Source organism: Saccostrea cucullata, unplaced genomic scaffold, assembly GCF_032062105.1.
Source record: "Saccostrea cucullata isolate Sc308-1 unplaced genomic scaffold, CSIRO_AGI_Scuc_v1 ctg1828, whole genome shotgun sequence".
In the NCBI taxonomy this organism is placed as follows: Eukaryota; Metazoa; Mollusca; class Bivalvia; order Ostreida; family Ostreidae; genus Saccostrea; species Saccostrea cuccullata.
The window spans coordinates 16,805-29,934 of NW_026937737.1; the positions used below are offsets into that span (position 1 = coordinate 16,805).

General features: G+C 31.0%; 1 protein-coding gene across 3 annotated transcripts in view; it reads left to right on the forward strand.

Annotated features, from left to right (window-relative positions):
- Positions 1-738: 738 nt before the first annotated feature.
- The window catches only part of LOC134248745 (uncharacterized), a 43,196-nt gene continuing 30,804 nt past the window's right edge, over positions 739-13,130 (forward strand). The window contains exons 1-7 of one of the 3 annotated variants that reach the window (XM_062731141.1): positions 739-814; positions 1,696-1,767; positions 2,310-2,568; positions 2,685-2,804; positions 3,019-3,073; positions 5,402-5,547; positions 7,793-7,915. In XM_062731141.1, coding sequence (XP_062587125.1) covers positions 1,732-1,767; positions 2,310-2,568; positions 2,685-2,804; positions 3,019-3,073; positions 5,402-5,547; positions 7,793-7,875 — 699 coding nt within the window. In that variant the 5' untranslated portion in view covers positions 739-814; positions 1,696-1,731 and the 3' untranslated portion in view covers positions 7,876-7,915. Of the gene's footprint in view, positions 815-1,681; positions 1,768-2,309; positions 2,569-2,684; positions 2,805-3,018; positions 3,074-5,401; positions 5,548-7,792; positions 7,916-13,130 lie in introns of those variants that run through there. The other 2 variants (XM_062731143.1, XM_062731142.1) reach the window with 2 other exon arrangements.

Sequence of the window (13,130 nt, forward strand, 5' to 3'; positions counted from 1 at the left end):
TTAATCAATATCGAGATCTGAGCGAAGGAATTATTCTTTGCCATTTTTAAATACCCGTTTCTCAGATGATTAGGTCGAATTTTCTCTGACTAAGAGCAGTGTAGCCACCCTTGGACTTCCGGTACAAGGACTGTCCTTAATGCATATGATACGTTAGGCTATGTTCAGGTGTAATGTAGTGAATTTTTCCATCAGGAACTCATCATCAGCTTTACATTGAAATTTTCCAGCCAGAGCAATGGAAATGCATACTTAAGCCATTTTCAAGAAGCCTTAGCATCGTTACGGGAAACGAAAGGAGAGTTTATTTTTTGAAATATTACTACATTACTTATGATTAACAGTCAAAACCCTTAAAGCTCCATAATATTGCTAAATAATTTTTTAAACACGCAATTTTTGATTTCTAAATAATTTTTTAAACACGCAATTTTTGATTGAAAAACTTGAAAATCGTTCACCGTAAAATTGCCAATTGAAGATATCCATAATTTAAAAGATACAAAATTCTTTACTTTACATAGTTATTTTCCCCTAAAGTAGGGTGTTGCGGTTCTTTTGCGTGTCAGCATATTACTATAATATGTAATGAAATATGTCACTTATGAAAAACAAATTGCTAATATGACCGAGGTTTTATTTATAAGGTATTCTCAATTTTTTTTATTTCTGTCCGACAGATCAGAAAAACGTATAAGGAAGTCATATTTCTGAATTCTGTGCACAAGGGATATTCACCTTTATTTATCGTTTAGAGGTCGTTGAACGAACAAATTTTGAAGATATAAAACCCTTCTTTCTATATGATAAAAAGGTAAATATTTATGTTTGCTTACACTCACTCTGCATCTTTGATGAAGAAAATTTCACATGATTTAATGCTATGAAAGTCATTTCGCACATTTAATCTTTAATTCTACTTTTACTTACGGTGCCTAAAGTCATCTTATGTCTAGATAGAAATAAATCCCGATATTCATAACGCACTATAAACAATCGTATTATTTCTTGCACTTTAGGCTATCCAATGTGTTACTTCGGAATCTTCTTATAATGTCCATGAAGTAGAAAATGTCAACATCGGTTAATTAATATCCTTTACATAAAATTCGCTTTCTGATTTAAAGTTTGAAACAATAAAACTAATATTTATCGATTCCTAAAACGTACACATCATTAGTTTGATCAGTTGATATATATCATATCTCAACAATCTTCACAATTAAATAAATATATCAACAAAAAGAAGAAAAAATCTGTGTAAGTATTTCTTATGTATTTATTTCTTTTTTTAAATTTTACGCTAGACTTGACTGTGCCGCTACAAAAGTTGGCGCGATTCAGTAAAACATTATACATGTATTAACTAAGTAATGTACATAACATTGAAAATTTTGTTTGCAAGTCATGTAAAATTTCGTGATGAGCATATTTTTTATCAGTGAGAAGGAAATATTTTTAGTTTTTTTTCCTTGTTTAAACAAAGGTAGAGACCACACAATCTTCTTTCCACACACTAGATAAAGAAAACAGTTTCCGAGTAGCGGAAACACTACTGAAACTTTGCGGAAACTAAAGTGTACTTATAGCTTCCTCAAAGTTTCAATACTGAAATGACATATTGAGTAATCAGTAATTCTGAATATAAACTTGGTAAATTGTTTTTGAGGTGAATGTAACTTTAATTTTTTGCAGTAGCTAGAGGGACTTCTATTGTTAATAATACTCACGATGTTCTATTTGTCTTTTGTGCCATATTTCCTGAAGGTAAACACAACTTTAAAATATTTTTTATGCGAAATAATTCAGATCTTAAACAGAGAGTAAAAATGTAAGCCATAAAAAATTTAAGCTATTTGACTTCCATTATTAAATATCTCATTTTCTATTTTACATGTCGTGTTTTTTTTTTTTGTTTTTGCTTTGTTTTGTTTTGCTGTGCATAAACTGGTATTCATAAATTTTAGTTCGGGTTTGACACTCTCTCTCTTCAAATCTCCAAGCTGTATCTCAGATCTACAATTTGATAGAATAAGAGCATTATAAAATAAATTTTGATAAACAAATTCTTAGTAAAAAAAAAATCTAAGAAATATTTAACATATTCACTGATTTTATTCCATTTTTATCGATGCATTCCTCTACTATGTTAACCTCATCCCAAACTAGCAGAACCATGGTAATATGCATCGGAAAATTAAGGCAAAGCAGTTAATTGATTGTAAAAAAAAATGTGGTACACAAATCGTTAGAAATGCATAAAAGCATTGCTGCTTTCTATAATAATTTTATTTTTTATTTGTCCTTAGATTTTAATAATATCAACATTTTTCATTGAACAAAAATGTTCTTTTGAGACGTCGAAAACGGCTTGCAGGGCCTCCCTTAATTCAACTTGCAGTGTATCGGAATGTCCACAAAATAAAGAAGAGTTTGAAGCGGCTGCGAGACGGAAAAAATGTCACCAGTTTAATTACGTAAATTGCAAACCTCTGAAATATCACTGTATTTTGAATGAAAATTTGACAGGATTAATTGAAGTATGTACCCCTCAACGGTATATTCAATGTAAGTGTATGATTTAATGTACAGTGTACTCATCAAATATATATGTTTATTACAGCTGCTCAAATAGCTAACAATTCAAATTTAATAAAATATAAGTATACCATATTTTTTTACAGATGGGCGGTGTGCTATATTTGAGGAAAGATTCCATGGCATTGGGATCACCTATAAACAAAACTGTACCTATTCTGATAACCCCTGTCCATCAATTTATAATTCAACAGAGTCGTATAAATGTAGGACCCCCCCCCCCCCAACATACCTGTACCTACGCTTTTACAATATACATATATAATCAGTTTTTTTAAAACATATATCGTAAATATCATTAACATAAATGATTCCATGGAATAGCATCACATAACTGTTTCTTCATACCCTCCTTTAATATATTTTTATTCATATTTATATGTCTTCGTATTGAAAAGATGTATATTATCCTTTCAATAGATAGCCAATGCTTTAAATTGGTGAATAATTCCACTGGATTATATACAAAAACTAAGTAAGATCTTAAAAAAGACCCTGATTACCTAGCGGTATTTCTTTCTGCTGAGATTAAGCTTCGCTTTGCTTCTCTTTGACAAGGCTTCAAAGATGTTGTTTTGACCAATGTGTGCCCGTCTTCTACATGTCAATCAACAATGAATCAACTTGTTAATTTGTTTTGAGAACCTTATCTTCAAATCTTTTAGGTATCTTCAAATTTACTTACTTTCATTCCTGAATAAAATATATGCCCCTCTCAAGGATGGAATATTAAAGAAAAACAGATAAATAGGTGGAGAAATTTCTTTTAAAAAAATCCACTTCTTGGTCAGAAATGAAGAAACGGGTGCTATTCTATGCACGACGAAAATAACAATAAAAAATAAATTCGCCCTTATTCAGTGGAAAAAGGGTAAAAATAATAATGTGAAAATAATCTAAGAAACTGAGAAAGTTGGAATAGAGGAGTTTTACGAAGAGACTTACTTTTACAATCGACGACTGACTGAATTTAAACATAGACAAACTCCAATTACTAGAATGTAAAATTCAGGTGTCGAATGTAAAAGTAAGCCTCTTCATAAAACTCTAGAAGTAGATTAAATACAAAGATGGCGATCATAATGACAGGAAAGAAATAAGAAACTTTATGAAAAAGTATTCTCTATTAAAGCTATCTTAAATAAGCAAACATAGGGATAAAAACTGTCAACCTAAAAGGAGATTATAGTTTATTAAGAAATGTAAAAAAGGAATTTTGAAAAAAAGTGTCAAAAAGGGAAAAAAGAGATGCTTAAAACGTAGATCTAGTAGATCAACTATCATTTGAAATAATGAAGCAATCAGACCATAAAGTATCGAATTCTAGAGGAGTGCAAATCAATTCACTCAAGAAGGAAACTGTATACCAAAAATAGAAGCAAGAAAAAAGTTATTATAACTACTATTACATTAAAACTGTCATATCTTTTTTTTTCAAAATAGAGAAATAAAAGGAGTTGAAAAAAGACACATGAATGAAGGACTGGAGAACAAATGCTATAAAATAGGACAGCAAACTAAGGGAAGCATAGAGTTTTATTAATTCAAAAAAGCAAGAACTGATAGTTCAAGCAGAACACTACTCGTAAAAAGGCATAATCCGCCATATTTCCCGTTCATCTACAACCCCTACAACCCTTATATAAGTAGCCTATATCTTAGCAGTTAAAGGTTTTTCGTATTACGATGAAAATTAGAGGTCAATTTATTATTTACAAACAGAAAATGAACATAAAAACTAGGAATATAAATGCAAAAAAACATATAAGACCACGAAAGAAATACTACATGTAAGCCACGAGTTTCGAGTGTGCAATCGGGTGTAACGAATTCGAAGGCTTTATATACCCGTCTGACGGTGCCTATTTATTAGATGTGTTCAGCTTTCAACAATATAATTATATATATTGATATTCCTCTTAGGCACTTCTTCCCGCCCCTCTGAAATCCCAGGGAATCGTGTATTTTGTCCTGCTCACAAATTTTTATTTTTGTAGATTTTTCAATGTTCGTTATATCTTAAAGCTCCCTCTTGTCATCTGTGCATTATATATGTATACTGAAAGGTAAAACGCACGAGAACATATAATATTAAATATATACATGATATATGCAGCTGAAAATCCTTACAAGTGGTCAGAGGTGAATTTTATTATCGTGCACAAAAATGGATGTTCAAAACTACTCAACCACAAAACGTTTGATGTCAGGGAGTGAAAGTGGTAAAAAGTCAAAAACACGGGCTTATTTGTGACTTGTGATAATATTTTCTAGCTTCTGATTTAGTCGTAAAAGATAGCAAGAAAATAATACAAGAGAAAAAACTTTGCAGGGAGTACAATAATATACTTGTTTATATATGTCAATGCTAAATACACTAAGTTCCAATCACTAATTTTTACAGCACGGCAACTTGTTTTTGGCATCAAGCTTTATTGGTAAACAGCAATTCGTACCTTAATTTCTTACTGCAATTCATTAGGCCTCCACTGGCGGTGATTTAATCATTAAACAGTAAAATGTAAAATTCCATTTCTAGTAAAGTTTCACTCTGCTTCATTCACAGAATAGAAACCTTTTTCACAAGTAACGTTGAGATGAAAAACATAGAATGAAAAGTTATCATCTACTGGAATTTTTTTTTCATTTTTTTTATATATGCCATTGAAACCTGGAATGTTAAATATTACGTAAAATACAAAGATATATCATGCCTTAATCATTGTAAAAAGAATCTTGGGATACACATGCTATATTAATTTCATTAAAGATTTTATCACTTTACAATCACTTCTAATTTCAGAAATGACCACTGCAAAGTAAGTGAAAAGAAAACTAGCAGTTTTCCTATTTGGATAATTATAATCATCGTTGTCGTATTGTTTGTTGTGGCCGTGACATTTGCACTGATCTACATCATATGTAGATACAAAAAGAACAAGAGAAACAGTAAGTATATACATGTAGCTATCCATAGCAAATTTTATTCATGATTTTTTTTTTCTATAAGAGCATAATAAGCACCCTGCATACATTTTATAACATAATAATATTTCTTATGCATAGCATTCTTTAAAACAGAACTTTGATGAAATTTTCTCTCTCATAATTGTAACTTTTTTTTATTTTAAGAATTATTTACGTTTTTCATCCTTTTCCTTTTATTTAAGAAATTCATTTCCATATTCATTCTAGACAGGGAAAATGCATTCTTTATTTAAACTACCGTATAATCCCTATTCACCACAACAGGCGCTGGAAAAAATACAAAGGGTGCGGGGACGTATTTTAGTATTCTCTCTATCATATTTAATGTCAATTTTTAACTTCTAAAAATCTTTTTAAAAAGAAATTTAAAGAACCACTAAATAACGTTTAACTTTACTTTAAGTGAAAATAATCCACCCAAATTCAGCTAAATGAATCATTTTCCATCAAGAAATTGGATTATATACAGGTTTCATTTTCACTTTTTTTCAAATTGTAGCTGACTTTTGATTGCTTCTTGATGATTGTAATGACTTGTTGTTCAATTCAAGAGTCAGGATTGTTTTTCAATCTCGAATTGGCTATTATGATGTTGAACATTTAAAATTTAAATATCCTTATTCGTTTCACTTGTCCGATATGCAAATAATCAAACAATAACGAAAAATTATGTGTGAAACGCTCCCCTTATACGTCAGTAGACAGAGTTACAATTAATGAATCGTGTTTATATTGGACGGGTACAAGTGATAAACAAGGACAAATTGAAGCTATTCTGCATGAATCTACAAGAGAAGTATGTCTACTAAATGAATATTGCTGAGGGATTGTGTGAACTTTATCCATTTTTTGTATAAATCACTATAAAGAGTGGAAAATACCCCTTCTTATGTTGGTAAGTTGAACTACTCGTAAAATATTTTCTTAACGAGTAAAAATGAAACCTACCCCCAGCACTTTCTATGTCCAAGAGATCAGGATTAATTGATTTATGTAACAAATTTTGCACAGTATTTTTTGCTTTGCACTTGTGCCGAAGCAATTTTTAGCACAATCAGGAATATCTACGTCACATGATCAACACAGTCATGTGACATCACAAAAATGCTTTAAAATAAATCCTGATTTAACCATTATCTCAAGTTGACTGCAATTTCAAACAAGGATTACATATTTACTTAAAATCTAGCTCAAAATAAAAAGTATATTTTTTTTTAGGTTTTTTAAGCCCTCCGACAGCGTTATCCTAACTGCGTTCTTCATAACTGTTAACTATTGTATAATCCTTCGTGATCGAGAGGCCCTGGTCCGATTCTCGTTCTCGGCGCTGCGTCAAACCTTAGACGTAAAAATAGGTAGCGACTGATCCTTCGCCAAGCGCTCGGCATCAGAAGTTAAAGTTACGGGTCTTTCGGATATGACCTTAAAACGTAAGTCCCGTATCACGGTAGGCGCTGGCATGATAACGAACCCTTACTGCTCAGTGGTCCTGAGTGCCGAGTATGGGTCTAAATTTGAAGCCCTTCACCGGCATACGGTGACGTCTCCATATGAGTGAAAAATTCTCAAGAGGGACGTTAAACAATAAACAATCAATCAATCTAATTTATAATGTGGGGAGATCGTAATGCTTTTGTGTAGAACATTTTCAATTGGAAAAAATCAATCCCACATGCAGGTGATCAATGCATACGTGTACATGTTGGCTACATTAATATACCATAGTTACACAGATGTATCAGTTTCCTTGGAGTCTTATTTCTAGTCCAGTGTGATATACATGTTCATATGTTTTGAATCACTGTTGCTGCAGCAGTAACTTCTGTCATAAGATAATCGATGTTCATCTGATAAAAACAAGCTTTCTTTTCGTATTGTTTTTTTAATCTGCTTCTTTGTAATAATAGAAACAAATATCTAAGTGCTAATAACTGTAGTAACATGTAGTATCCAACAGAAAATAAGACGACCTTGCTTCTGAATACTATATTTATTCTCTTTGCTAACTTTGTTTTGAAATAAATTGGTTTAAAACAGACGAAAAAGTGAGAATTCCAAATTTGAAAACAATTACATTTATTGATAATGTATATGTTTTGAACACTTTAAATTATACAAAAAAATGAATATATATAGAAAATCATGCATTTTAATTTTTAATTGTAACAAGTGTACGGAATCATTTTGAGTTTATTTTAAATAATAGAAAGAAGACAAGAGAAGAAGGATGCTAAAGATGGTACAGAGGATATTATGCTTCAGGAGATAGACTCACTATCTTTAAAATAGAAAGGTGTTTCAAGTGGATTAATTTTTCCTCCAATTCATTCATTTCATGTACATGTAACATTTAATTATTTTGATAAGAAACATTAACATTTTTTCTCTTTCTTTATAATTATCCTACTAATATTTAAGATCGCGGAATATAAACTGGCACAATTGGAAATATACAGCTTACGTCATTTCCATCTGTTACAATCAAAACATTCAGTGATAGTCAATGAAATGGGCGGGTACAATTCGACGCGGACGTTTGGAAAACATGGGATTGAAATTGCATATCATTTTCAATCCACCTCGGCTACGTTAGAAGGCACATTATTACTGATTGATCCAGAAGACAAATAATTTCAATTTTGGTACAGTTTGATTTTTTTTGTCCAGTGTTTTAAATGAATAAATATATAAAGGACAAATATTTCATTTTTGTTTGGTAAATATATGTACAGTAAAATTTGTCTAATCCGGACTCTGAGTACTCCGGATCTTTGTCCATTCCGTCTTAAAAAGTTTAGACCCATGCACTTCTTTAACAAATTCATTATTTCCTTTAATCCGGCCACACATAATAACCTGAGTAACTTCAAATCAATTAACACCTTTCGTGGTGGATGTGATAATCCGTGTTTACATTAACATGATAAGTGCGATGAGACGAACTCATTGAAATGCGGCGGTGACACTGCCCACTTGAAAAACAAATATTAGGCTTATATGATTAAATTACAATTTGGTATAACTCCTTTTACCACATTATTACATAAACACGAAAAATAGATGCACGCGATTTACGAATCAAAATATAAATCGGGATTGAAAATCGAACGCATTTGAAAATGGCGCCATAACACTGCGGGGGAAGACGTAATTTTTCACATGAAAATTAAAAGTCCAATCCAATAATTAGCACGTCGTAAATATTTGTGCATTACTGTGCATACATTAAATGGGCTCTTTGACAAGCGAAACCCGGTCCGCTTGACATATATAGAAAGCCTATATTATGCGTGCCTGTAGATTTTGATTTTATAAGATAGCATTTCACCCGACTTTCAAACTTTGTGAACAAACAGAAAAATACAGTAAGTCATGCGAGAATATTTTATAATTTCTAGACTCCAAAATATTGATTGATTTCATCATTTAATTGTATTTATATTATGTATATGATATACTTGTAAATAAACAACGAAATTTCAAAATTAATATTTTCCTGCATTTTTCCTGCACTCCGGATTCTGTCTAAACCGGCCAAATTTTATGGAACCGGCGGTAGCCGGTTTGGACAAATTATACTGTATATCTTTGTGTTGGTGTGTGTGTGTGTGGGGGGGGGGGGTGTAAGACGATTTTTAAATAAAGTTGTCCAACAGTTTTCAGTGAGAATAAGTATAAAACTCATGCACTCTTATAATCCTAAAATTAAAATATATTGTCATGTTAAGCCATGACCTGACTCGACAATTTTTTTACCCCCCCCCCCTTCTAGAATCAAATATCTCCTGAAAAATAATTGTTTTGTATGATCTTTCGAGTTCTTAAAATTATAAGCTAAAGCTCATATTAATGTGAACTTCAAACAATATGTATTTGGGAGTTGAATTATAGTTGATTTTTTGGATCATACATTCACTCTTTGCTTTGAAAACAGCTCAGGTGGATTGAAAATGAATTTTGATCTGCAATTTCAATCCCATGTTTTCCAAACGTCTGCGTCGAATTGTACCCGCCCATTTCGTTGTCTATCACTGAATGTTTTGATTGTAACAGATAGAAAGGACGTAAGCTGTATATTTCCAATTTTGCCAGTTAATGTTCCGCGGTCTTATATTAATTTCAAACTTTTACTTTACATTTTATTATTCATTTTACTTTAATGGATGCCAATAGGTACACGAATTACTAATTAAACCTATGACCATACACGCTAATAATTTATTTTTGCAGAGTGGTGTAGAGAAATTTGAACAATCAAATTGAGATTTTTATTCAAATGGAATGTATTTTTCTGAAATACTGAGAAGGTTACTGGGAGCCTATGAAATTATACCATCGTGTGCAGATATTACACAATGATTTTGAGGATTTTAACAGTCATTTTTAACAACCATAACACAAAGGTTAGATAAGATATAATCAACTGCTTGCAGTTGAATATGGTTGAAACTATGTAACAATCAAGACGAAATGTAGAATTGCATTTTATCATGCATAACAGAGAATTATAGGAATTTCATAACATATAACCATATACGAGTACATAAATGTTTGTCGAAATTAAAAAGTCTAGTTTAATAATATCCAAAATAAAGATTTTGATAATTTTACTTGAATTAATATTTACTAATTTATTTATGATTGTTTTCCGATTAAAAAAAAAACTTATGTTTACAATCTCGATTTTTTAGAAGGACACCTCAAAATTTGTCTTGAAAAAAAAATACTATTGTAGCTTACGTGATTTTGTAGGAAAAACACGAATTTTTCTTTTTTTTTCGTATCTTTTGTATTTCTGCCTCAGATATTTCGATTATATACATTCATGACAGTTATCTTAAAAAGTCGCCGACTTTTGAAATTTCAAAAACAATTGATCATCTGAATTGGTCAAGGAAATTATTTCAAAGTTTATTTTTTCAATGTCTAATACCTCCATAGTACAGTCAAGACAACAGTTTTTATAAGTGTCACCGCTTAAAACACTTAATGTTAAACTGCTTTATTTTTTAGCAAGACATTTTAGTTAAAATAGCTTAATGTTATTTTTAAAATCACATCGCTTTTCACATCGTATTTTTGTCATCACGTGACACTCTAAAGTCAGGTGGACTCCGATTTTAGGTCAAAAGAAGGAATGTCAAATATAACCAAAAGTTCCAAGGGGCAAGGCAAGCAAAAAATTTACCGTAAAATTTTTTTGGTTGTCCCTATGTATCTATACTTTCTCAAAAGTGATGCTCATCCAGTTACTTTACTGCTATATTTAAGTTAATCGGCCAAAACAGACAGCAGCATACGAAAAATTTGGGTTTTTTTTCCTAATTTCATCGAAAATAATAATGATAATTATCTAAAGGATAACACAGAAATGAGCATCGCTTTTCGAAAACTATACATTAGAATATACCATATAAAATCTAAATCTATTGTTTAGATTGTCGCCTTTTCCTTGAACTATTGATTAGAAATTGAAATCGTGGTGCGGTCAATTTAATTTTAGTTTTCAAAGGTATCATTGACCCAGCATGGGCGATAACTCTATAGTACTTGATATAGTTTGTTTACCTCGTAAATTGTGAATAGATATGTATCCAGACTACAATGCTATGGCCTCTTTTTTCATTTATCGAAACAGTATGCATAAAAAATCCTTGATATTACTTTCTTTTTTGAGTATTTGTTTTTTATACATTATATAAGTTATTTATGCTTGATGTTTAAAATGAATAACACAAAAATGTAATTCACTCTAAATGAATATTCAGCCCTGATTTGTTTAGACATCTAAACTTTCTTGGTTTGGATTATTTTTTGCTCTACTTCACTTGGTGCCCAGGTGGAAGAAACCTGAAAAGGGAAGGGACAATGTTCAATAAATGTTAATTTATTAATCCTCTTCAAGTTAATGTTTATATAACGCGGATATGTTAAGGAAGTATATAAGTAATTTTTTTGGAAATTTAGACTTTTGAAAGAAAAATAAGTTTGATAATATACCAAAACTGCTGATGAACGTAAACCATTATTATTTATTGCTTTAAGATTGAAATAGTGTTTAACGAAACGACGTGCACCACCAACACGGCATCACGTGACTTTTATCAATAGCGATATTTTCCTTAATATAGAAGCTAGCAGAACAAAATACCCCGGAGTTTAATTATTTCTTTGAGTAAATGATGTACATGTAGTTGAAAAACATCTATTTTGCGTTAAAAGTGCTGCTAGAATCTCACTGTCCCGTCAGTAGAATAGTTAGACCATACATTCACACAAACATTTAACCAATGATTTGAATTTTTTTACATATGAACCGAGATTTTTCGTAAAACCATGCTTACATGTAAGTCGGGATTCTAGCAGTACTTTATGTATTTAATATTTTAGGAGGCAAACTTTCCATCTGTTCAAATCTTATGTTTTTAAATATACAGCTTATTGTTGTTGCATTATTTTTGTCGCGGAGGAAAGGCCGACCGTGATACGAATTAAGCTGACTGTCTTCGAAAGAGAATAAATCGATGAAAATAAATATGCATACCTATTTAATTAATTGAACTCCATGTCAATTTTACAAAATAATCATTATATTTGTTTTTATACTCAATTTTACGTACATGTATCTTTGTACATGCCGTCTTAGCCAAATTCTCTTTACATGACATGATTAATTATTAATTTACTTAATGTTCACATATGACGTTATCGGTGGTAGATTTTAATCAAAATGACAGAATACAACATACAAAAATAAAAACATTTCATTTTTGTTAATGTTTACACGTTTTTATTCATTCTCTAGAGTTAAATTAGGTCTCTAAATACCAATATTGCGAAAACTGAATTGGCGTCATCTCGCCTTCTTTGACGTCTCTATGTAGCTCTGATTAAGTCAAAGTACATGTAAAATATTTTGTATGCTTCCTTATCCCCCCGCGATATATCAAATCAGAAATAAAAGCAAACCAAAAACACACACACACACACACCAACACACATCAAAGGAAAAATGAATAGAGTACATTTAGTTCAAACAATATAATTGGTCTGAACAAAGTATTGTTGAAATGATATAACCAATAATCTAAATATTTAGAGGCATTGCTATTGAACTATCATGATACTTTTGCAAAACCTGGAAATAATACCATAAAAAATAAAATAGAAAGGATATTATGACTTTTTTTTCATTTTTCCTGACATTGTAGGAGCCTGAATATTAAATGAACAAAATATTAACTATAGTGCACATATAAACAATTATAGTAAAAGGTGAAATCTACTTCCAAATAAATAAAAAAATCCAAAAGATAGATTTTGAAGCAATGGCTGTTTGGATTATGTCGAATATTCGACTGGGTTCTCATCCGGAACAAAGTACAGGTATAATTAATGAAGTATATTTTGCTGTATTCTTATCTGGTACAAGGTACAGGTAGGTGGAACCAAGCTCTTAGATCAGAGACCTACATGTATCTTCAGGTTAAACTTATCTTTTGAATCCCCGTAAATGTAGGGAGTTGCCGAGTTCAGTCTGGAAC